The 26,310-nt window shown below is 40.3% G+C and overlaps 1 protein-coding gene across 1 annotated transcript in view; it reads left to right on the top strand.

Annotated features, from left to right (window-relative positions):
* Nucleotides 1–26,310, top strand: part of SLC7A2 (solute carrier family 7 member 2) — a 107,309-nt gene that overhangs the window by 56,365 nt on the left and 24,634 nt on the right. Inside the window, exons 2-3 of the mRNA XM_074951334.1 lie at nucleotides 22,861–23,249; nucleotides 24,706–24,861. Coding sequence (XP_074807435.1) covers nucleotides 22,874–23,249; nucleotides 24,706–24,861 — 532 coding nt within the window. The 5' untranslated portion in view covers nucleotides 22,861–22,873. The remainder of the gene's footprint in view (nucleotides 1–22,860; nucleotides 23,250–24,705; nucleotides 24,862–26,310) is intronic.

Here is a 26,310-nt window from a genome sequence, read left to right as displayed (position 1 = left end):
GCCGTGGCCTGCTTCTCAGTCCTCCCCAGCTTCCCGCCAAACAGCTGATTCGCTGGACGGGGGGTGCGGAGAAGCAGAGCGGGGTGGTGGGTTCAGGGGCGGAGGCGGAGCGGAGGTGAGCTGGGGATGGGCGCGGGGCGGGGAGCTGCCGGTGGTGCTCTGCACCCACCAAATTTTCCCCTTGGGTGCTCCAGGGCTGGAGCACCCAGGGAGTCGGCACCTAAGGCGCCACTTTTGATGTGATAAGTGGGGGAGCGGCCGCTCCCCCGCCCCTAGGAGCCAGAGGGACCTGCCGGATGTTTCCTGGGAGCTGCCCCAGGTAAGCACCACCGGGACTCCCCACCTCGCCCCCCAGCAGGTGCCTCTGGCTCTTAGGGGTGGGGTGGGCACCCACTACGGTGGCCCACGAGACCCTCCTGCCCGGTTCTGGGGGCAGTCAGGGGACAGGGGAGCGGGTTGGATGGGGCAGGGGTCCTGGGGGGGGGGGCGTCAAGGAACGTGGGGGGGTTGGATGGGGAGGAGTCCCGGGGGGCGGGGGTGGGCAACGACCCCCTCGTGGGGTGAGGAGGGAACCCGTTGTTAAGATTTTGGCAGCTCATCACCGATGTACTCTAATATTTATTTAGTTTTCTAGTCTCTGTAGATGTCAATAATCCCAAACCAAGAAGGTAATAAACTGCAAATCTTGTTAACAAAAGTTGGCTGTACCTTCCTCAAAGGAGCAGAAAAGGTGGTAGAACAGAGTTCCATGACAGTCCAAGAGGGACAGCGCTTAAAGCAGAACAGCAATCCTCTAATTCATATAATCACACTCCTCTCTGGATCATTTCTTAGAAAAGCAAAGTGAACCACATAATCAGTCATATCAAAGGCAGCTGATAAATTTGAAAGAACCAGGGTGAAATCATGACCCCATTGAAATCAATGGGAGTTTTGCCACTGACTTCAGTGGGGCCAGAATTTCACCCTCTTTATGCATTGCTGTAAGGATATTATATAACCCACAAGACCAGCAATAGATTGTGTTGTACCCAATCCTAGAACCAAACGGACAGGGTAAGGGAACTCTGAGGACTCCAGTTAGTACCAAACTAACTAGCCATAATCTCCTTTCTATCAGGGATGCTAGGTCAAAAGCAAATCCTATTTGTCCTAATGAATTCCCCCGGAGATAGCTTGGAAATCTTAGCCAGGCGAGAGAAGCAAGCTCTGAGATGCATCCAAGAAGCATGTGTGTATTCTGGAAGCCATGATCAGTGTTTGCAAGGCAGAGATCTCCCTAATGACTCTGGCCACACTGCTTTCTATTCTTATTCATAAAGGGAAGATTTGGAGACCTCTTGTGTTTAGAAGAGGCAATCCTAGAAGACTAGTGTCTCAGATTTTGTAAGTGGTGCTGAAGATCAAGAAACAGGGGAGCTCCAACTAACTAGGAGGATGAATAACTATACTTCCCTTTTCCTCCTTACAATGACATACACTAAAGTGGTTTTGCAAATTCTGCTCCCCTCACTAGGAACATGAACTGGGTATTTTCCATCGTGGCTTGCACTAATGTAGCATTTTTAAGCATTGGTTTTGAAATGTATTTTGTCCTGCTTGAAAGCAAATACATGATAGAAAAATGTTTCGTTTGGCTAAGTTTCTACATTCCTTGTAGGGTAAATCATCATAATCATGTATAAAGAAATAGTTGCCTTGCCTTGTCAGGATGACAACAATAACAAAGAAAAGAGATTTTTTGATGGTATGGAATTGACAAACCGGCGGGGGCTGCCAGAGACTGTAGTGGAAGAGAGGGTAAGGGTAAGAGTTCTAGAAGGAAAGCATGGTCCCTTCTACAAATTGACCTAAAATACTTGTTACTGCTTTGGAAATGTGTCAACAATCCTAGTAGGAGGAAACACAACATTTTCAAAGTACTTATTTTGTCTAAATCCTGACACCAGTGAAATCCCTGGACGCAATACTCCAGATGTGGCCTCACAAGTGCCAAATAGAGGGGAATAATCACTTCCCTTGATCTGCTGGCAGTGCTCCTGCTAATGCAGCCCAATATGCCGTTAGCCTTCTTGGCAACAAGGGCACACTGCTGATGCATATCCAGCTTCTTGTCCACTGTAATCCCCAGGTCCTTTTCTGCAGAACTGCAGCCTGTAGCAGTGCATGGGATTCTTCCTTCCGAAGTGCAGGACTCTGCACTTGCCCTTGTTGAACCTCATCAGATTTATTTTGGCCCAATCCTCCAATTTGTCTAGGTCACTTTGGACCCTATCCCAACCCTCCATCTTATCTACCTCTCCCCCCAGGTTAGTGTCATCTGTGAATTTGCTGAGGGTGCAATCCATCCCATCATCCAGATTATGAATATGTATATGATACTTATATGGAGACTTGTACACTTCTGTAATTGTGTTTCCATAATAAAATGTAATTATTATACAAGACTATGGTATGTACCAGGACTCAAAGAATGTGAACTGTCTTCCTGTTGTTATTTTTGTAGTTCTGCACCTAAGATGAAAAAAAAGACCGTGCTCTAAAATCATTACAGATATTGTACACAATTACACTCACAATTTATTATGAAAATTAACACAAACAAAACTGTGGGTTGGTTTTTTTTTTTAAATCCTCCTTTCAGTAAAAGGAAGTGCTATTGTATATGTGGACTGAGGAAAAAAGCTTAAATGAATAGTTTGAAAACAATATCTAGTTTACTAGATATGTTTAACAGTTTAATATAAGCAATGTACTGATTTGCTGTATTTTGTCAATTATGTCCTGTACAGTTGTGTGGCTTCCTTTGCCTTAATTCCTAAGTAACCAACCAACCAATTGAGATTTGTTTTTTTTGTGTGGGGGCGCGCGTGTGCGTAAAACATATACACACATTTTACATATACATCTATTACAAAACAAATGATTCAAAAGAAAGCTCCTGGCTATTCTTGCTCTCCCTATTTTAAGATACAAGGTTACACATGGGAATTCAAACTTTGGGTCATACTCCCCCTAGAATGTGTGTGCAGATTTACAGGCAAATGTGCATAGCCTGTACAGAGAGGAGGGCAAACTTTTTGGTCTGAGGGCCACATCGGGTTTCCAGAATTGTATGGAGGGCCAGTTAGAGGAGGCTGTGTCTCCCCAAACAGCCAGGCGTGGCCCGGACCCTACCTCCTATCCGACCCCCCTGCTTCTCGCCCCCTGACGGCTCCCCCAGTACTCCTGCTCCATCCCCGTCCCCTGATGGCCCCCCCGGGACTCCTACCCCATCCACCACCCCCTGCTCCCTGTCCCCTGACCACCCCTGGACCCCCCACCCCCGACTGCCCCCTGCCGCCCCATCCAACCCCCCCCTCCTTCCTGACTGCCCCCGGGACCCCTGCTCCATCCAACCCCCCTGTTCCCTGCCCTCTGACTGCTCCAACCCCTATCCACACCCCCGCCCCCTGACCTCCACTCCCAACTCCCCTGCCCTCTATCAAACCCTCCCTGCCCCCTTACCGCGCTTCCTGGAGCACTGGTGACTGGCGGCGCTATAGCTGCGCTGTCCAGAGCACTGGGTCAGGCCGTGGCTCTGTAACTGCACTGCCTGGCTGCCCTGAGCATTGCGCCAGCGGCATGGTGCACTGAGGCTGCGGGGGAGGGGGACAAACAGGGGAGGGGCTGGGGGTGAGCCTCCCGGGCCAGGAGCTCAGGGGCCTGGCAGGAGGGTCCCGTGGGCCGGATGTGGCCCATGGGCCATAGTTTGCCCACCTCTGCTGTATAGTCTGCAAATCTGCAGCCAATTTGCTGCAGAATTCATCCCTGGGAGCAGAATTTTGCTCCATAATCTAAACTCCATTAAAACAAAAGTTTCTAACCATTGTGGTTATGAAGAATGTGATCAGATGCAGTGGTATCTTCCTGAGTATGCAATCAAGCTGAAACAGTAGCTCTGAGAAGTGGAACTGTGCCATTCGCCTGAGTGAGTTAACTCTTAAAGAGGAAAATGTAAATTTAATTGTTCATTACTTTAGCAGAAACATCCAGCAAATATGCTTTCTTCCATAATACTGTTCTGCTTCACGTGCCTTGTCGATTGCCAGAATTGACACTGTCTGTCTGCCTTCCAGATTCACCCCCTGACCACTTCTGTAGTGCTGTTATGAGCTATCAGTACAAAATCTGTGGCACATTGAAAACTGATGATGTGATGATGGCATAAAGTTGAACTTAATATCAAAATAAATAGCACAGTACTGTACTGCACTTGGTTGTATTGATTTTCATATTCAGTTCAATAAAAGGTTTTAAATGTAGTTGCTGTGGGATTTCCATCCTGCTGCACCAGATGTCTGCAGAAGCCTTGGTGCACAATTTAGGTTGACAGGTTTCAGAGTAGCAGCCATGTTAGTCTGTATTCGCAAAAAGAAAAGGAGGACTTGTGGCACCTTAGTCTCTAAGGTGCCACAAGTCCTCCTTTTCAATTTAGCTTGAGTTTGCCATAAATAGTTGGGGCCATGCACATGTGGCTCTCGCTGAGCTAACTCTAAAATGCAGTAGTTCTATTGAGTGCATTCTGAACACTTAAACAGTTTTTTTTAGTTAGATCACTAATGTCCCAATCTTGTGTTGTGCTCCGTATAGGCCGGCACAGAGCACTGTTGAAGTCACACAGGGCTCTGCACAGGTGCAGGAGTCTGACATCAAAACACAGCACAGGATTGCTACTTAAATCAAATGCATTATATTCACGTCTACCAACAAGGTAGCCATGAACATAGCTATAAAATTCTAAAGGAAATATTCTTTTCTGCAGTAATATCAGGATCTTCAGTAGATTTTTAATGTCAGACAGCTTGTATCTTTCCTGGGTGGTGAATGTTTAAAGTAAAGAATAACCAGTTTACTATTGGTTACAAACAATGGGGCCACTGACCTGGGCAGCCGTTGTTCACACTGACTTCAGAGGGAGTTGATGACACTCAGCACCTTGCAGCTCTGCCACATTTATTTTTAGAGGCTGAGCTTTCAGAAGAAAAATCAAAAGAAGAGGGACCTATAATCTTCAGGGGAATATGAGGCAATTAGCTGTTGTCTTAAAAGCAGGAGTATTTTTAATTTTTAGATCTATTCAATATTTTGAAGAAATACACTTGCTGTTATAGGATTCTAGCTTTGGGGGTATTTTTACCCCAGGCTTTTGATTTCTGGGGGGCAGTATCTCATTTACTTGGTTTAAAAATAATCCATATCGCACCTGGAGGACGCAAGGTAACACCCTAGGGGTATGTCCCCTGAGAACTGGAAAAGTTTCAAGGCTTTTGTGGAATCACAGGAGGGCACTGTACTGGGCAAAGGAAAAGTTTTTAGCTTGCAGCAGGAGTAGGCGTAAGGTTCTTCAAGAGTAATTCCTGCCTCTCTCCTCCCAAGAATTCTTTTCCACTTAACAGTTTGCACTCCTGACATAACTGTATCCCCCTGCTGCTGGCCCCTCTCTCTGGCTGGGTACTAGCAGGGGAGGAGAGATCAGGTGGGGAACATGGAAGAGCTGGGAGCATGGGACAGCTAGTGTTGCCAGTTTTGGGTGGACATACTCCTGGAGTCGAGGTTTCATCACATGACATAATCTTTAATTAAAGATTAATCTTTAGTTCTTGGACACTCCAGGACAATCCTGCAGGATTGGCAACCCTAGGGACAGCTAGGGAAGCAGGAAGGGAGTCCCGTGCACTTCAGGGGAGAGAGAGAATAGTAAATGGGATGAAGGCAGAGCTCAAGTTGGCAAGGATGGAGTAGGAGTGGTAGGGGTGACGTGCAAAGTATTAATATCTACAGAGGTTTAAAGTGGTTCTTGTTTTCTTTTCAGAATAAGAATCCTTTACCCCCTTTTTACTTTTATAAAGGAATATCCTGTGTTGTTATGGGAAATGGTGTCCTGAGCCCCAGTCCTGCAATATTGGTGAATAACGTGTCTGAAGCAGTTGCCTTGGCTCCAGGATTGGGACTTGCTTAGAATGGCTAAGGCCAGGTTGTCTCTGGCCCTTGTGTGTGGGAACAGAAGGTACGGCTTGAGGGGCTTTCCATATCCCCATCTTACATAACTGCAGACCCTGCATATAGGGAGCAGAGGGACTGGTCCCACTTGGGGTTGCAAACTGTCCCCACAAGTGTGGGAAGAGGAGGAGTATGGCCCCCTCTCCTGCACACAGGCCTCAAGAGCAGGCTAGTTGAAGGACTGTGCCTCCCAGAGTACACTCTGAGATGGTGTATCTCCACTTTGGGGTGTACACAATCTAGAGTGCTCTTCATTATGAAAAGTGTAATGACACGATGAACTAAAAAAACCAAACCAGTGTAAACAGTTGAATAAAAATGTTACTGCGTTTGGGGTTTGGTGTGTGGTTGTATTGTTCATAGATTATTTTTTTGTCTGTCATTGGAAGCAATAAAACTACAGCTATACTTTTCGATTTAGTTCATTCTGGAAGATAGTTTTTAACAAACTGAGGCTTGCTTATTGGTTATGTCACAGGAATATTTGGACTGTTATTCCAATTACAGTCCTTAGCACTTTCATATTTCAAACCATATATAGGAGAATGTGCAGTACAGCATGTCTCTATAACAGTTCAGCAGAACTGGGGTATACTCTCTAGCTACACTCCTTATTTTATTACAACATTGTTTTCAAAGGGGTGATTTCAGTTTTTTAAAATAATTACTTCAACGAATGCAGAAATATTTTAAACATTTCAGCATTGGATTGTGTGGGTTTGAAGATTAGGTTTGCGAGTGCTTTATAATAGTACTGTAATGGTGGATTTTCCTTTTATAAGAACGGCAAATATGAAATCTGAAGATATTTCCCTTCCCCAGGAGGCCAGAGAATGTTTAGGTGCTTTTTTTTAAATGCAAACATCTTTAGAGTAATGCAAGTCCCTATCTATGCGTGATGGACAAAGATGCCCATTCAGGCATTAACACCAATTGCGTGCATGTATGTGTGTGTTTAAATATGAAAAAAGAAGCTAAAAAAGAGTTCACTTTGTGGCTATAATGAATCTGATTTAAATTGAACAGCAGTAACACAGGTTTTTTTCCCCCTGGTGGGTAAATAGCCCTGTAAGCTTCCTATCATCCAATCACCTGTGGTTACTGTGCCTCCACCCCCAGGAACCAGCAGCTCCCACCTAACCCACAGTTTTAAAGCAGATAGTGTGGCAAAATCATATAGAACCGTTGCTGCTCACATTTAAGGATACAGAACTGCAGGAGTCATTTATAAGAAAGGCAGAAGCTTGTCCAACAAAAAGTTGCATTGAACCAGAAGGTCAGTAATAAAGTTTCATGCTAAGAAACTCTTTTTTAATAAAACAGTCAGTTTCAGTACACATGAAGATTTTTAATATCCTGAAAAGGTTATGGATTATCACATATATTAAAACAATTTACTAACGTTTTATATGCTTTTGAAATGCAAGACCTGTGTCATGCAAGTATAAATATATCATACCTTAAAGTATTAACCCTATTAATGCTTCTCTAACTAGAAGCCATACTGATCTCCTTTCAAATGTGTTAATCAAATAGAGATGGTTTCCACATTAACCTAAACAAAGACCATTTCTGTTTGAAGGAGGCTAAGTGTTTAGACATTGTTCTGTTGTCTTGCTTTTCTTAGATATCATTACTTTAATCTTTCTTTTTTTAAATATTAACAACTTTTGTGAGGATCTTATTCATATCATCAGCATTTATAATGCACAAAATTAAAAGTACAGTTATTCATATGAAATCATGTATTGATATGTTAGTCCCATGTTTGCACATTTTGCAACTTTCAAATCTTTGTTCTCTTAATTTCATAGAGGATGAAGAAAACCAAAGTTAAACATCCTCATGCCAGGAAAGACAAATCAATGCTAAAATTGAATTAGGCCAAATTAACTTAAGATGGTAGTTATAAGGAGAGCTGGTATTGTTGGAGAGCATATTGGTACAATTTGTTTCAGGTTTTTTGAAGGAAATAGAGGCTGAGGAAGGATTACATTTTTATCTGGAGAAGGTTTCCATATTTCTTTCCATTTTGAATATTCTACGGGAATTGAGGTCTGTAAAACAACATGTCTGATAGATATGAACACTACTTTCTTTTTAAAAAATGGCCTATCAGATGCAGTCCTGTAAATAATATGAAGTCAGCAAAATATGTTTTAACAACAAATAAAGGTACCAAAAAACCTCTTGAAAATTGCTTTCCCCCTGGAATATTTAAGCATATATGTTAACAATAAAATTACATTTTGGACTGCACATAGTGCTTGCTTTGTACAGTACATACATTTGCCATTTATATTATAGTTTAAAAAATGCAAAACTCAGGATGAAGTATTTCAAGAGCCTACCACAGGATAGTAATTAAATTGTAAGGTGTGTCTTCTACCACCCCTAGACAGGGGAATGATTTGTAATTTTTATGTTATGTATTTAAAGCAAAATTTTATTTCTCAGAGTGAAGGCAGAGAGAGAATATAAAATGTAGATTAAATTGTTTTTCTGTAGGCATACAGACTGTCCATATACACCGATTGATTTTTTTTCAGTTATTTATGAAGTTTTGCGACAAAATTAAGACCAATTCCTGAAACACTTTACATGTCTGTGGAAGGGTCAAACCTATTTAAGAGCTGCATGGAGACTTTGTGGAAGAGGACTCTGTATCCCATGAGTACATTGACAGTTTAGGGGTCTGCCTGCGTACAAATTTGAATTTTTTTATATTATGAACTCTTTGTGTACTCTCTCTCTCTCAAATTACAAACTCCAGTTTGTTTTCTCAGCACTATTTTGATTATAAGCCTGTTCTGTAGCCTCCATATTGAGCTGAAACACACTGGAGGTGTCAGGAGAAAATCTGGTACCTAGATGAGGGCTAACAATGTATGGTTGTTAAACCTTAATGATCACCCATTCAGATGGAAGCACCCTTGGACAAAGAGCTGGCTGTCATCCAGGGTAAACCAGTTTTTCAAGTCTGGACTCCCACATGGATGGTGACCAAGCAACAAAGCACCTGATGATCACCTGATGGGGTTTGAGGCTGACCAGAGAAGTCATCTGATGGGGAGGGGAGGGATTGGAATCCTATAAAAGATAGGTTTCAGAGTAGCAGCCATGTTAGTCTGTATTCGCAAAAAGAAAAGGAGTACTTGTGGCACCTTAGAGACTAACAAATTTATTTGAGCATAAGCTTTCGTGAGCTACAGCTCACTTCATCGGATGCATTCATTTATTTGAGGATAAGCTTTTGTGAGCTACACCTCGCTATCCGATGAAGTGAGCTGTAGCTCAAGAAAGCTTATGCTCAAATAAATTTGTTAGTCTCTAAGGTGCCACAAGTACTCCTTTTCTATAAAAGACAGGGTCTTTCAACAGCCATTTTAGAAAAGACCCCAGAAACATGCTCCCTCAGAGCTATCAGCATAGCAACTATGCAGCCACCAACCCCTGCCCCAAGGACCCTAGAAGATAATGCCTGGAAAGAAATGTGTGCGACAGTCAGCAGCAAAGCATTTAAGAGACTGTTGACCTCTTACAGCATATCCTTAGGCATACTTCAGAGCAGTTATCCAAAGGGATAAAGACCATCAGGTTGGAGTGTTTGAGGTTTTTTTCCCTTCGGATTCCTTTCTTTCTGATAGAAATCTATTGGAAAAGGAATCGGTGGGCCTCCTCCTAACCGCTCCTACATGACTAGGAAGAAGTGGGTCCTGGGATAGATTCTGGTCTCATTCTCTCCCCTCCATGGCAGCTCTCCTCCCAGGGCTTCAGTAACCTCCTTAGGTCCCTGCCTGAAGAAAGAGGATAAAGAAAACAGGTTCCCCAGAGGGCTGTTTAAGGGGGCGGGGGTTGCTTTTTTGGGCTTGGAGCTCCCCAGTGTACTCTTCCACATCAAACCACCCATTCTCAAAATGCGTCAACCCAGTGTGGTGCTGGATAGGAGTGAATGATTGACTGATGTGTGTTTTACACCTGCCGGAGGCTTGGGATTTGCCTTTTACAGTGTAACTCAATGGCATTTATATAGTACTTGTGGTAAACATGTTTCTGCTGGAAAAATTCTGAAGTCATCCACAATCAGCTTGTCGAAATACTGCCTCCAATGTGATCTTCTCTACTCTTATATGCTAAGCAGGGGCAGGCTTAAGTAAGAACTTAGATAGGAGATACCCTTCAGCTAGGGTGCTGCAGAAGGTTGTATTAGTGATTCAGTAGGTGACAGTCAGTACTGAACAGGGTGGATTTGATTTAAAACACTAGTCAGGAAGACTTGATTTAATCATTGATTTCTACATAAAAGTGCATTCTTGTTGGTTGTTATAACCTTAATACATATTCTTCCCAACTCAGAGATAGATGTAGGTTTCATTTTTAGAAGGTACACACTATACATTTTTTAAGTGATTTATTTTGAAAACTTTTCAGATTAGTTTTACAGCTGTATCAGAAAATGAATGATTGTTTGGTTATTTCATTTACCACAGGTAATTGAAGCAGATATTTATGAAGTCATTGGGAGGTGAACTATCTCCAATTCAACAGGTTAATCATTAATATTTGGAGGATTTTCTTGCCATGCTGTATTAGGAGGAGAACATCACCAGACAGACATTTAAATTGTTTCATTTAACTAAAACAACAATGTTCTGTATTATAGATTTTTTTCTTCAACAGCAAACATATAATATTTTAACAAAACAAGCGTATGAATTTTTGAATTTAGTTAAACATTCAAGTTTTTTAAAATCAGGCTTGTTTATGTTAAAATTGTTTTTAACTAAAATAGTTAAATGAAATATTTAAAAAACAAACACCCAAAAATTAAATCGACTTTGTCAGCCAGGTCAACATGAGAAACTTAAAATATTGGCTTCTGCAGCTAACTCAGTCGTCTTCACCTTCATTTTCCTGTTTGTTCATCATCTGGAAAAGAAAAACAAGCTTTCCTGCTTTTTTAGGTCCCAACGGATTTCTCAATTTGGAATGAATTAGTCCAAAGGAAGAAAATATTCTTTCTACACTGGCAGAAGAAGCTACTGCTGTTAAAAGTGAGATTATCACTTCAACAGTCTCTGAATCCAAGTGCTTAAGTGACTTCCACCAGTTCACTGGTGTGACTGTCTTTAAAACATCATCAGCAAACATATATTTCTTGAATGGTTCACCCTTAGCTCTGAAGTTTATTATAGTTGGCATTATGGAGGGATGCTTTCTGGATGTCCATGTCATAGCCAGCTCCTTGTCATCAGCAGTTAAGGTTTGACCCGAGTACCGAGTATTGAGAATATTTGCAAGAAAATGAACGGGAGATAGTACTTGTCCCATTTGTTTTTTAATGCTTGTAATTTAACTCTGTCATTGCATATTTCTCTTTTTAAGATCTCACTCATTTCCTTCCACATTTCAACAGAGTCAGCTATTTCCCTGCATTTTGTTCAAGGCTACAGAAATAGGCTTCAGGGTACTCAGCATGTGTTCAACACAGGGATTTGGAGCAATCAAATTTTTGAATTGCTCCACTCCAGCTCCACTTCGGCACCAATAGTGACTGCTCCAGCTCTGCTCCGGCTCTGCTCCGCACTCCGACTCAAATTAATTTTTAACTAAATAAAAAAGAGCATACTGTAATTTTGAAAAACATTATTTTTATTCAGACTTTTAAAACAATTTAAATGTCATCAACAATGATACAAACTAGAATCATTCATAATTCATTCTGTAAAAAAATTATTGCAGCAATCAAGTTGTCTTTCATAGCCTGCCGCAAATCATTTAAAATTAACTTTAAAGCCGAAAACAGTCACTCTACACTGCTTGAGTTGTTGGCATGCTCGAAGCAATTCTACAGGCAGCCTGAATGCGGTGTGGGTAGGTGTGAACGGCCTCAAAAACAGACTTAACTTTTAGCCTACCAATAGACTCCATCGCCTCACAGTCTTCCCAAAAGTTTCTCTCGAATAATGCTTCATTACAATTATGAATCACAGAAACTTGCCAGTGTCTTTCTTGTTTATCCAATTCCTTTTCGAAGGCGTCATCTTCTGAAGAATTGATGCTTGAATTATCTCCATTTCCCTGTGATGGTTGAAGACATTTCAGGGATGGACGCTCGAACAAGTTCAGAGTAGAGACAGAAGTTTGAGAACAGCCTGCTATTTCTGAAGGATGTGAACTTTCTGAAACTGCAGATTCAGTTGTTGATGATTCCTTTTGTTGTGTTTCGTTTTCTTCAACCTCTTTCGTAGAGTTCAAATGTAGCAATAGATTTTGTTTTTCAAGTTGTCGAGCAATATCAAGGAGCCCTTCTTTTGCCTTTGGTATTTCCCTTGAGGTAAGAAGAATCCGATACCGTGGGTCAAAATAAACTCCAGCAAGGAAATGAATATTGTCAAAAAGCTTCTCTTCACATTTCTGCATGGAGGATAGAATTCCTTTTGCAATTTGTCCACCATTTTCTTGCAAGAATTTTGACAGTTTTTGCCATTCCTTCATTAAAACTCCTGGGGTTACATTGACAGCTTGAAGATTCACGGTTGTTTGGTTTGGCTTTGCCAAGAGGTCTCGTAGGTTCTTCACTTCGTCCCATTCAGCTTTTGTTAACTTGAGTTCTCTTGTTCCAGCAGCAGCCACTTGTTCACAGTAAGATTGAAAAACGAGAAGCCGATCAATCATCGCAAATGTTGAATCCTAGCAAGTCACAGTATCCAGTGATTGAGTTACCCCATGTAGATCAAGCAGAACACTTCGAATACTTGGGGTTTGTAGTTTGACAACGACTTGTCGAATTTTTGCCAGAAATTTCTTTTCCTGTTCTTTGTTCAGTCCCTCCCAAATTGCCAACTGAAGAGTGTGAATACCACATGTCATCAGTTGGACTTTTGAGTCATCCTCATGAAGCCATGTTGGAAGTATGAGGCTAGGGTCATTAACCCATTGCGCAGCAGCATCCATGTTGAATTCGATTTCATCCAGTCCTTTAGTTCTTTCATCAGGCAAAATAGCTTCAGTTCTGTCCACATCCCTGTTCTCAGAGGTAGAAATGGTTTCATTGTCCTTGCTGAAATTTTTGACGGTACACATTATGTTTGCTGCATTGTCAATGCAGATGCTCAGCACTTGCATTTCACTGATCCCAAATTTTTCTAAAATAGCTTTTACTTGACTTTTCATGTACGAAGAATTGTGACGCCCTTCAGTGTCAATTATGTCCAAGGTTTTTACCACAGCTTTATCTTTTCCTTCTTCGTAGTACTGAGCATTGATTGCAAGGAAATTTCTTTTTCCACGGGTTGCCGCATCCATTTTCAGGTTGCACAATTTTTGCTCCAAAGCTTTCTTGAGCTCTTCGTGACCAGACTCAGCTGTGCTGATAGCTAAATGATGAACCGCATCATGCCCAGTCGAAACGCCAAGCTGCCAACCCATTTCACCTGCAATTTTTGGAATCCTTTGTTCTTTAGCCTGAAGGTAGTGAGTGGTGTTGAACTCAAGCAAACTATTTCCATCAGACCTTCCCGGAAAGTATTGGCATCCATGGTGACTATAACCTTTGAGGACTTCAAATATGAGTCAAGTTTTGTTTGCTTAATTTTGGGTTTCTTTTCAGATGAAGCTCCACAAACAATCTTTTCTCCAGGAGTTTTCAAAGAGCCAGATGAACGTTGTTTAGCCATGTCAGCTTTCTGTTTTGCCTCATCTTCCTAGTGCTTTCTTGTAACCAGAGCCGCATAGTTTCCAGGAGGTTACGTTTTACATGCTGCCAATGGTTGAAACTTTTCACGGCACTTGCTTCACTTGTCTTGAAGCTACATGGTTTGAGCTCGCCATTCGCTTCCTTTTCCAGCTTGCACGTTGCCGATTTCTTCTTTGCTTTTCCCAAAAGCCCAAATTTGGGCTTTTCAAATTCAAAAGTAAAGACGTCGTTGAGATCCTTTTCCGTAAATCGGCTTTCAATCATGGGGGGTAGATTTGATTTTTTGTTGAAGCCACGGCCAAATCTTCATGTGCTGCTACCGCATCCAAATGTTTCTTGTTATGATCTTCAAAAAGCAATGAACAAAAGCATTACATTTTTTTATGATGTAGCTGCTTGTGATATCTTAACCACTTAAGGTACTTCAAATTTATTTTGGATTTTCTGGACAAAAATGATCGCCTTTTCTTTTTACACAAAATTATTATTAAAGTATATTTTAATTTTTTTAATGTTTCTTGCAGTTTTAATGAAGTAAGAAGTATTTTAATATACATAATTAATATAAATTTTTATTTATAAATTGCAAGTTACTTTTTCTTATGAAATTTTGCAGTAAAAATATTTGAAATATTTCCCAAGTTTTTAATTAATATCTCAAAAACGCTTTAATATAGATATATCAATGAAATTTGGTATGTGCCGTAGTGTTAGTACGTGCTATCGCTGTTCTACAACATTAATTGTTGGGAAGTAACGAGGCTACATGTTACAAGGTTGAAAATAAACTTTAACGGGAAAGCGGATTCAAATTGCAAGCACAGTCCTTTTAGTAAAGAGAGCAAATTTTCAGAAATATGTTTTTGCTTCATCAGCCTGAATAGATAATACAAGGTACAGCAAATAATGGGTTCTATCTTGTATAATGCTTCCAGCCTGATGAAGGAAAAACGTATTTCCGAAAATTTGCTCTCTTTACTAAAAGGACTGTGCTTGCAATTTGAATCCCCTTTCCCATTAAAGTTTATTTCCAATGTTCTATCATACAACATCATTCAAATAAAATGATTTAAACTACAGGCGTCGTGAACTAGGGGGACTGGGCCAATTTTATTTAATATTTTTTAAATCTTTGACTATTTAACAGATACGACCCAGGAATATGATTTAATGCTAAAACATGCATTAAAATGGTACTCTTAATTTATTTTGTATAATTAACCATTTCCGAGAAAACTGTTTAAAAATTTTAATCTGCTTAGATGCTTAGAATGATACAAACAATTTTACTTATTACTTATTTTTCAACTTTGAAACCATAAATTTTAAACGTAATAATAAATAATAACCAAAAATTCTTAACTTATTATGGAACATAATATTACCGCTCGTAGCCAGGGGCAGTCGACGACAAGCCTATCTTGAAATATGAAATAAAAATGACCAACCGCCATTTAGGACGCCTACGTTTTAAATAATTTTGGATGATGTAATATGGTAGCACATACTAATGCTTAGACACAGACATAATTTCATTACTTTATATTAAAGCGTTTTTGAGATATTAATCAGAAATTAACTTTTCATCACCTCTTTGAAGGGACTGTAGCTCCCTTAGGAAGAATTTTAGGACACGTGTTCACAGAAATGTTTTTTTCTTAAAATGACCTAAGGATTCACCCCCAAAGTTGTGTTGGACATTTTCCACTCACTCTGGATATATCACAAAAATCACTCTTAATTTATGCAAAAATGTTTACTGTATATTTATATGCCTGCTGCACGCGACTTTTTCAGTAAATTTAAAATTACAAACAGCGCTACCAAAAGACCGTTTAACAGATGACATATAAAATAAGTCCGCCAGAGTGATACGGGAGCATGTACAAATGAACAAATGTACCAGTAATGGGAGCCCATGTGAGAAATGAGCTTAAGTGGTTAATATCTCTTGTGATATCTTCATATATCAATAAACAAAAACATTATTTTTTTTGCAATATACCTGTTTGTGATATCTTAAATGTTGCGTCTTGCATCACATTTTTCCGTAATCGCAGCACTCAGCACATCTCATTGATCAACCCTTACAAAAGAAGTATCAACACATACTAATCTAACTAATCTACGCGAGTGCATACTCGCCTAACCTTGGCACAAGGGTGGGAGCAGTCTGCAGTGTTGCCGGATGTCTGATAATTATCTGATTCTTTAATAAAACATATCTCCAAAAACTTCGTAATTTTGTATATGTACATTAAATCTTGATTTCGGCCGAAGTGAGGATAACTGTGACATATTACGTAAAGTGGTAAAGTAAATGTTAATATCAATTGTTATATAATCTGAAACTTTTTGGCGCCTTTAGGACTTTCTTGCTAAATATCATTCATTTTGGACTGAAAATGAAAAAACAACAACCCTGGAGCAGTGGAGCAGTCAAGATTTTCTGTGCTTCGGCTCCGCTTCAGCTCCGGGCAAAAACCTGCAGCTCCACTGCTCTGCGCTCCAGCTCTGGGCTCCGCTCCAAAGCCCTGGTTCAACATTTCTCCTAAGCTCAATGTTGAGAACTTTGGCGATGACAGTGCCATCTATTTTTTCACGATTTTGTTCACAAACTGTCATCAGATTAGGCCAGTTCTTGATCTAGTGCTCAAAACAGTCCACTACTGAGTTCCATCGCACGTCTTGTGGGAGAATTAGCTTGGTTCCTCCCACTTTTTTCAGAGCAGCCGCTGCAAAGTGGTTGTTACGGAAGTATTTTGCAATTTCAACAACATTAGCCTTTATTTCTGGAACACTGAAGTCTTTGGCTAGGAAGTGCATCAAATGAGTACTGCAACCATATGTTATTAGCTTGGGACTCTCTTCACTCTCTTCTAAATTTCTTCTCATCTTGGATACATTTGCAGCATTGTCTGTGACGAAGCAACTAGACATTTGAATTTTTTTTCACAGTTTGTTTTAGCTTTTACTGCTACTTCTTGTAAGTATTCTGCTGTGCATGAATTTCCTGATGTATCAATTGTTTCTGTAAGGAAGACATTCTCTTCTTCTTTTGTCACACAAGCTCATACAACAGGATCATTGTGGACATTGCTCCACCTATCAAGATTCAGGTTAACAATTTCATCCTCTAGACCTTTTGCACGCTGCTCAATTTCTCTTTCATACACTTTATCCAGCAATTTGCCTGCGACATCTGCTCTGTTGGGTGGATTGTATCCTGGTCTTAATGACTGAACCATGTTAATGAAGTGTGAGTTCTCAATCATACGGAAAGGAGAGTTTGTTACATAAACAAACCGAACAATTTTTTCATCAATTACCTCTTTTTCTAATCTCCTGGTTCTTATCACAAATTAACTATGGTTGTTTCTGGATGATGGAATTTTTATTTATTTATTTATTTTTGCTACAGGTGATATACAGTGGCTATGTGACATACATGATGTGACTAAAACACTATCATTGGCAGATAACTCTGAAACTGTAGAAAATGATGGTGATCTTGAAAGTGGATAGTCTTCAGAATCCTGTATGTTGAGGATGGATTCTCCTAAACAAAATAAGTCAATGCAGTTATTTAATTATTATTACCATACTGCTCACTTGTATTACTCATTGCGTTCACTGACACTCGGTACTACTTTAAAGGTGAAATTGTAAAAGGAAGATCTGCCTATTTCAGCTATTTATTTTTTATCACAACTGCATCTAAAATGATAGTACCATAGAATAACAACTATATTTTTTGCTCAAACATGAGAATTCAAGAATAGTCCAGAAGGAAGACAGGCAGTCCTTAAGAAAGAAGTATGAAATAAAAAGGTTTACCAACTTGAAGATCCTGCATGTTTAGACGTGTTCCTTTCATCATCTTCAACGCAGCTTCCTCCTGAGAAGGAACACTTTTCATGCTGTTGTTTCTTTCGGGAAACCAGGCCTTGCATTACTTTGTTGCACTGTTTGCAATTTGCACACATGCCTGTCTTACCCACAGGTAGAGGAACTTCATTAAAATATTCCCAAACTGGGTCTCTTTTACTGCCTGCTGGCATTATAGGTTTTCCCTTCTAGTGAGAGAATGGTATGGTAGCTCTCAAATCAATGAAGGCTACACTCAGAAAGACCTCCAGACTTCTGGAATATGCTGCTCAAACAGTTTCACTTTTGTTTCTACTGCCTGTCCCTCCCTTCTCACATTTATCTCCAGACTTCTTCTCCTTGTCCAGATTTATTCCACCTCCAACAATCTTCTATTCACTGAACTTTTTGAAACTTATGCACTTTTAGAGAGAGGTAAGGGATTGACTCTGTGTACACAAATTTGCAGAGGGACAGTAGGGTTGAGGGCCATTATTTCTCACCTCTCTCTCACTATATATATATTTATTTATTTAAAACCTTTTTGCTGTTAACAAGCATGTTATCTCTGGAGACACAAATCCACAGTTCGAGAACTGCAAAACTAAGCATCTCTGACGGTATCTTCTAGACTGAGTCCCACTGGGTAGATAGAAAGATTAACCTAAATAATGTATACAGGAGCCCTGGGAACCCCATAAGATTGGGTCCCTAATCCATACTATTGGAATTCATTTACAAAACTTTTCTTAAACATTACATGAATATATTGTCTCATACTATAGAATTAGAATTTATAATCCCTATTCTATGATATGGTATCTTTGAGCTATAATGTATCTTAATTAAAACTATCTTTAGATAGGTTTTTTCCTCAAAAACATTTTATCAAAAAAATCCGATTTAAATTAAAAAAATCTGATTTTTTTTGAAAAAAAAAAAAAAGATTTTTATCCGCCCTGGTTAATCAATAATCAATGCCTCAGTATGTTTTTTAAGCTGGGCTGGTTAGAGGTGCTATCTTAAGCCATGTCTGTAGGAACAGTTAGTCCATGGCAAACTGTGGTGTAAATCTGTGTTGTGTTAGCCAGCCAGCCAGCCACTAAAAGTGTGGACCTCACTGCTATTCACTAAAAGTCCCATGATGTGCTTTGATCCACCCCACTTTGAAATGAGAGTATATCAAACTAAGTACACTACAGGACTTTTAATGCACAGCAGCAGGATTCCATAGCACTTTAGTCTACTTCCATTTCACAGCAAAGAAGATCAGAGCACACCGTGGAACTTTTAGTGTGCACCAGGCTATGTGTGGTAGATTGACACCCCAGCTTGCTGCTCACAAATGGTTCATATGACAAGCCCTTATGGATAACTGTCATAAATATAAAGGGAAGGGTAAACCCCTTTAAAATCCCTCCTGGCCAGAGGAAAAATCCTCTCACCTGTAAAGGGTTAAGAAGCTAAAGGTAACCTCGCTGGCACCTGACCAAAATGACCAATGAGGAGACAAGATACTTTCAAAAGCTGGGAGGAGGGAGAGAAACAAAGGGTCTGTGTCTGTCTGGATGCTGCTTTTGCCGGGGATAGAACAGGAATGGAGTCTTAGAACTTTTAGTAAGTAATCTAGCTAGGTATGTGTTAGATTATGATTTCCTTAAATGGCTGAGAAAAGAACTGTGCTGAATAGAATGACTATCCCTGTCTGTGTGTCTTTTTTGTAACTTAAGGTTTTGCCTAGAGGGATTCTCTATGTTTTGAATCTAATTACCCTGTAAGGTATCTACCATCCTGATTTTACAGAGGTGATGCCTTTACTTCTATTAAAAGTCTTCTTGTAAGAAAACTGAATGCTTTTTCATTGTTCTCAGATCCAAGGGTTTGGGTCTGTGGTCACCTATGCAAATTGGTGAGGATTTTTACCAAACCTTCCCTAGGAAGTGGGGTGCAAGGGTTGGGAGGATTTTGGGGGGAAAGACGTGTCCAAACTACGTTTCCCAGTAAACCCAGTTAAAGTTTGGTGGTGGCAGTGGAAATTCCAAGAGCAAAGGGTAAAATTAATTTGTACCTTGGGGAAGTTTTAACCTAAGCTGGTAAAAGTAAGCTTACGAGGTTTTCATGCAGGTCCCCACATCTGTACCCTAGAGTTCAGAGTGGGGAAGGAACCTTGACAATAACACTTAAAACCAAGCTTCTGACTACTTGTGGCGAATGGTCACTAGAGCTCCTTTGGCACTTTTCATGTGATTGCGGGTGTTAGCTTCAATGTGAAGGCCAAACTTCAACTGGAGCAAGTGTATTCTCCCTACCATGCTTTGCCTAATGTCTTCACTTCTATCCTATACTTTTGTTGCTATATGCTGTTAAACAGCGTTTGTTTACTGTCCCACATATAACTTCCTTTCAGTGGTGGATGCAATGATGGATGTATATACTGTAATTAGTTTGCAAAACAATTTACGATCAATTGGGTTGCAACGTTTTTTATAAATGTACATTTGTTCATTTGAGTATATGTTAGTGTGGATTCGATCATGGGCTCACATGCATCTCATGTGCACAAGATTGGATTTTTTTGGAATAGCAGTGTCTGGAGATGTCCTGGGTACCAAAGAGGCAGCCGGTACCAGCTCCATACATTCCTCAGCACTGCCCTTCAATGAGGAGATATATTCCTCCTTCTGAATGCTGGTGTATTCCTTCTCAATGGTATTGCACAAAGATCCCTTCACCCAGGAGGGAGAGTGAGCTTTGGAAGTTGGTAGCTGAACCCCCTATATTACATTCCATAGGGACAAGGAAGTGCTGATACCTCACCTGACGTTCATTCCTAAGGGGGTCTCAGAATTTCATCTACATCAGTCGACCAGCCTGCCAGTTTTCTTCCTGAAGCCACATTTGGCACAGGAAGTAAAGAAATTACACACACTACATATGCCCAGGATGCTGCTTTATTACATTGCCAAAAACCGTCACCCCATCTGTTTATAGCCACATCCAGGCATTCTGAAGGTCAAGCCTTCTCCTTGCAGAGGATACCAAAATTGATATCACAGTGTCTCTTGCCAACTTACCAGCTGGTTGCTGAGTCTTGCTGCTTGAACTCTGCTGTACCTTTCCCATGCAACAACATCCTCTGCCTCCTTCAGAAATGTGCCAATTTGTGAGAGCTGCCAGGCAGCAACATGGAGTAATCCACTGACCTTTATCAAGCATTATGCACTGGACTTAGTGGGTAAAGCCAGGGGTGCTGGAACTGGAGAAGCCAGAGGGGCCATGCTCACCCACTTTTAAACATGGGTGTAGTTTCGGGCAGGAGTCTGCATTGCCCCCCAAACTGTAAGCCTTGGGCAGGCGTGGAGTGGTGATAAGGTGATCAGCTCCCACACCGTGAAGCACAGCTCCTGCCATCAATACCAGCCTCTTCCCGGTGGGGTGAGCTAAGGTGGGCGTTAACTCCCCTCGCCACAAGGCCCAGCCCCTCTCTGTGGCCCCACCCCTGTTGTGCCTCTTCCCCAGGAGGCCCCACTCCCTGGTCAGGCTGGAATTTGGAGCTGGGTGTAAGAGCTGCCCAGGAAGCACAGGCCACTGTGGGGAGCCCTGGACCTCCACCTGCCCTGGGGAGGGGACACTGGCTATGGACTGCTCTTGGGCCCCCTGGCCCCCTGCCCACGGCAGGTGGAAGGTCTTAACACGGCCTGACTCTGGCTTCCTGCCTGGCTCGGGGGCAAGGCCTTGCGGGGATGAGAGGAGCAGGGGGCAGGACTTCATGGCACTCCCACTTCTACCAAGGTTCTGACACTCCTGGGTAGAGCAGATGTCAAATTCAGGATACCAAACTACAACCAGTATATTTAACTGATGCACCTCGTTCCCACCATCCTGAGGGGATACAGCCTTCCAGTTACTTGTAGTGAGAGCCACATTGACATGTTCTTGTAGAGAGAACAGCTATATACCCTACGGTAACTGGTGTTTGAGATCCCCACAACCTGCACTTTTCTGTTTTTGGAGTTCTCAGCAACAAGGACTTTGAATTGTGAGGGAATGGAGGGAGGCTTGGAGCTGCTCCATCTTTAATGTCCAGGCACAGGAGCATGAGGAGGACAGGGCATGTGCATGGCATCAACGGACATTGCTATTCAAAACAATCCAATCTCGTGCACGCGAACCTGCAGTGTGATCTGACCACAACATCTTGAAGAACCACAGTTACTATATGGTAAATGAACATTTTTATTGTGTTTTTTAAATCTTCTTTAGATAATTACAAGGTTAAATTCTTTGGTCATATTCCAGAATTAATTACTTTTTGGGATGCTGTTGATAGAAGAAGGGAGAGAAACAAGCCTTCCAAAAATTGACATTAAACCGCTTTCACTAAAGAGAACTCTAAAAGCAAATTCCATGTAGTATGAATCTAATCATGAATTGCTCTGGCTCCATCAAAATAGTTTTTATAAAAGAGTGCTATTTGGAATCTGAAAATACAAAATCCTTAGGTATATTGGTGCTGCTCCTTCTCCTAATTATGTCATTGGTAAAGCAGCTTACAGGTTGTATGATATGGCAGTAGTTGTCCGCTTTGGTTCTGTTGTAGGGAAGGTTGAGGGCAAGCCATCAATAATAAAATTACGTTATTTGTTCTTGTTTTACCATATGTTAAGTTTTAAATATGATGGAAATTTTCTGAAAAGAGTGTGTAAGCTGAAAACAAAAGTGGGGTAAGGTTGGTACCTCTTCTGTTTTATTGAGAAATCACTGTAATTCTGTTTACTTTCATGGAACAGGATACATGCATGAATGTGATCGTGTCTTGTAAGGAGGGTATGTTGAGTCACATTCAGACAATTCATATTTCTTTAACCATCTTTCTCCTTGTCTTTAGATACCCAACCGCCAGTAGTATCTTTTGTGTGTCACCACAGAATCTTTCTAAAGTGTTTTTATTAGCTTGCAGACTCTCATCTTCGAGTTTTTTTTAAACTGTAATCACAATCAGTTGTCATATAGTATATTTTACATTTCCAGTCAGTCAGCTAAGTCAGAAAGTAAACGGAGTCTAACAAAGCAATGAAAAGAGGTGGTAGGGAGACATTTCTGTATAAACTATTTATTGCTAATGACCCACAATTTTGTTTAAATGCAAAATTTATTATCCATCAGTAAAGTGGCTTTTGGAAGGTTAAATTGTGACTGTTTGTTTATATTATACCTTCTATGTTTTTTAATGACCTATTTTATATTTCTAGTTCCTCATCCAAAATGATACCCTGTGGACCAGTTCTGTCATTTGTTCGGTGTCTGTTGCGAAGAAAAATTGTCTCTGTGGACAGTCTTGAAGATTCCAAGTTATGCCGATGTTTATCCACTGTGGACCTTATAGCTCTGGGAGTGGGAAGCACTCTTGGTGCTGGTGTTTACGTACTTGCTGGAGAAGTCGCAAAAGCAGATTCTGGACCTAGTATTGTTATTTCTTTCCTCATTGCTGCCTTGGCATCTGTGATGGCAGGTCTTTGCTATGCTGAGTTTGGTGCTCGTGTTCCCAAGACTGGTTCTGCATATTTGTATACTTACGTAACTGTTGGTGAACTGTGGGCTTTTATCACTGGCTGGAATCTCATTTTATCATATGTTATAGGTAAGTTTGGGAGACCAGTGTAAAACTGACGGGGTGACTGGGAAAACTAAAAATAAAATTTAGGTTTGGGCTCTTTCTTTCTTTTTTCTTAACTGCTACTACTTCAGACACACCCTGGTATCTGATAGTCAAGCTGGGTTATTTCCTTCTCATGCATCATCCCCTGTAATAAAGCTTCTTCAAGCCAAAATAGGTACTTTGTGATGCCTTTGCAAATCCATTCTCTTCAACAGCTTAAGTAAGTGTGCCTAATTGGAAAATAGTGGCAAACAATTCTGTTGATGATGCAAAAGAAGAAATAGAATCTAATTCAGTTTCTCATTGCTGTGTTGGCTCTACAGTGCTAGTTGGAGTAAAAGCAGTAAGTATAAATGTCTCTGGATACAAACAGGAAGTAGATCTAGGGACGGTGCCATCAGCGTAGAACTACACTTGAAAACAAATCATGAAATATAAGTATCAATTGATGTAACTCCATCAATGATGTAGTGTCCTGCAGACATACCAGCTTTGGGCTGATATCCCATTGTATATGAAGCTAGTTGGGACTAGGAAATGTCAGTGTTTAGATGGGAGAGATTCAGAGAGACACCTTGGTAAGTCAGGAAGAAGGGAAGAAGTGATATTTGTGACTCAAGTATCATGCTTCCTTCCAGTACAGTGATCGTGTAACTGCACAGAGTCAATTAAGAGTCAATTAAGTTAATGATGTACTGTGTGGGTGCACATATCCACATGTGCAGGTTCAATTGCAAGACCATGGCTTATGTCACAACTCACCCAGTACATCCAAGTATTGTATTAGGGGACACTCTGCTGATGGGGATGTTGCTTTTTGAGAGTGATAGAAAAATGTGGTCTTGATTGCTTGTGGTTCTGTAGCATTTTTTCAAGGGTTGGGGATTAACCTTTGCATGCTGGGTAAATTCAAACTCCGGCAATTTCATTCTGCCTAATAAAACTTCTGTAATTCCAGCTGGAAAAACTATTCTTCACCTCCTGTCCTAAACTGTTGTGTTGTATTACTGTGCATTGTTAAAGACATACCATGTTTCACCTTATAAGTGGCTGCACTCTAGCAAGGAGGGAAGTTAATTTTATATCAGTTGAAATTTGCAGAATGTTTTGGGATTAAATAAAAATATAATATAATGAAAAGTACTCTAAATGAAAAATTATTATTGATTATTATGCTATCAAAGTTAGCTATTATAGAAGAGTTTACTTGAACTTTTCTAATGCAGTAAATTGGGATATGGTTACTGTAGCTTAATATATTATACTATAATTTTGTAGGTATGAATTGCTATAATAAAATCTATGGAGAAAAAGCCCACTTGTTTAACAATAATTGTATCTTTCTAAATACAAATAGCAACATGTTCTTTCTATAGTACTAACTGTTGTATGATTGTGTTTGTACAAAATCCTATTTTTGGGGGGGTATTTTATGAAGGTACATCCAGTGTTGCAAGAGCGTGGAGTGGCACCTTTGATGAACTTCTTGGAAAACAAATTGGTCAGTTTTTCAGAACCTACTTCAGAATGGATTTTTCTGGTCTAGCAGAGTATCCAGACTTTTTTGCAGTATGTCTGATATTGCTTCTGGCAGGTAAGAAATAGAAATCTCTTTACATTAGGAATGTCATGGTGACTAATAATAGAGAATGTATTGGAGGCAGGGAACAGATTCTGCGACTATCTTTATACAAGCAATAAAAAAGGATGAATTATAGTTCTAATGTTTTCTCTTATCAAGATACTGTTTATATTTTAGAGAAATGCATAGAGAGCATTGATATAGTGGCTCTATAAATCAGAAGCAAATATATACACACATTTTTTTAACTTCATCTAAGTCATGAGGTAATCAGCTATGAGAGCTTTTGTGTAAAATCCATAATGTAGAAAGGACAATAAAAGAATAGTTAGACAGCATTTGTATTTTTTCTTTTTGGTTGTTCTAAAGGCAGTGGGTATTTTCAGCAATATCACAAGCTTAAACTTTGTGATTCAATGTTATAATGTACTGGCCACAAACCAAGTATTGTTTCTTGGTGGATATTGGACTTAACTTTTCATTTAATCCTTTCCTCACAAGCTATTTCCTTAGTACAACTTAACTTTTCCCACTTCCAGTCTACAAAAGAATTATACAGGCTAGAATTTGTGTCAGCTAATAGGCAACTCCAAGACACAAGCACAGTCCATCCATCCATCCAATGTGAACCTTCAGCACTCTGAGCGTGGAGAATGGATAGGTTGTTTCTGCATGCTGTTAGGTTACTACTTTATTTTCCGATACTCCTTGATACCAGTGAGCTTTGGTAAAATTAACTGGATTTTTGCTTTTGACAACAATAAATAATTTTGTTTCGATTACATCTTTACTAATGCATCACTTTACAATAGGAAATCCCAGCCACTGGCACCAGACAACTAAACTATTAACCATAGTTTGTTTCCATGGGGATCTGGTTCCCTCAGAAATGAAAATAAACACGGCTAGTTTTTACATGCAGAGTGGCTGTTCCGCATAAGTAAAAGTCACTCATGTTTTGATGATGCAGAATATGAAACAGTATGCATATTTAGAATGGTAGTATTCGTTATTATTTATTTGCATCAAAAGAATGCTAGATACTTGATAGATAGATGACTCAGCCCATGCCCTGAAGAGTTACCAATCGAAATAGATACCTGACCCAACCAATCAACTAAGAGCTTGTCTCCACAGGAAAGTTAGACTATAAATTGGTTATAAAGTTATAAAATTGCTATAATCCCCAGTCAGGACACTTGTATTCTCAGATTAGAATAAGAGTGTCTGCACAGGGTGGCATGACTGGTGAAACTTTCTCATGTAGACCAGGCCTAAAAAAATAAGAATAATGTAGAGGGAAGAGAGGATAAAGGTTACAGTAATGTCAGGATTTTTCTTATGTGGGTAAACATGCATTTTTGATGCATTAATGCGCTCTGTCTTATTCATTATTTATTTTTAATAAAAGATGGCAGAAGATAACATTTTCAAAAGTGCCTACGTCCTATTTTCAACAGA

The sequence above is a fragment of the Natator depressus genome, chromosome 4 (assembly GCF_965152275.1).
Source record: "Natator depressus isolate rNatDep1 chromosome 4, rNatDep2.hap1, whole genome shotgun sequence".
Classification (NCBI taxonomy): Eukaryota; Metazoa; Chordata; order Testudines; family Cheloniidae; genus Natator; species Natator depressus.
Note: the sequence above shows the minus strand (reverse complement) of the source record. Positions and strands in the feature narration are given on the sequence as shown.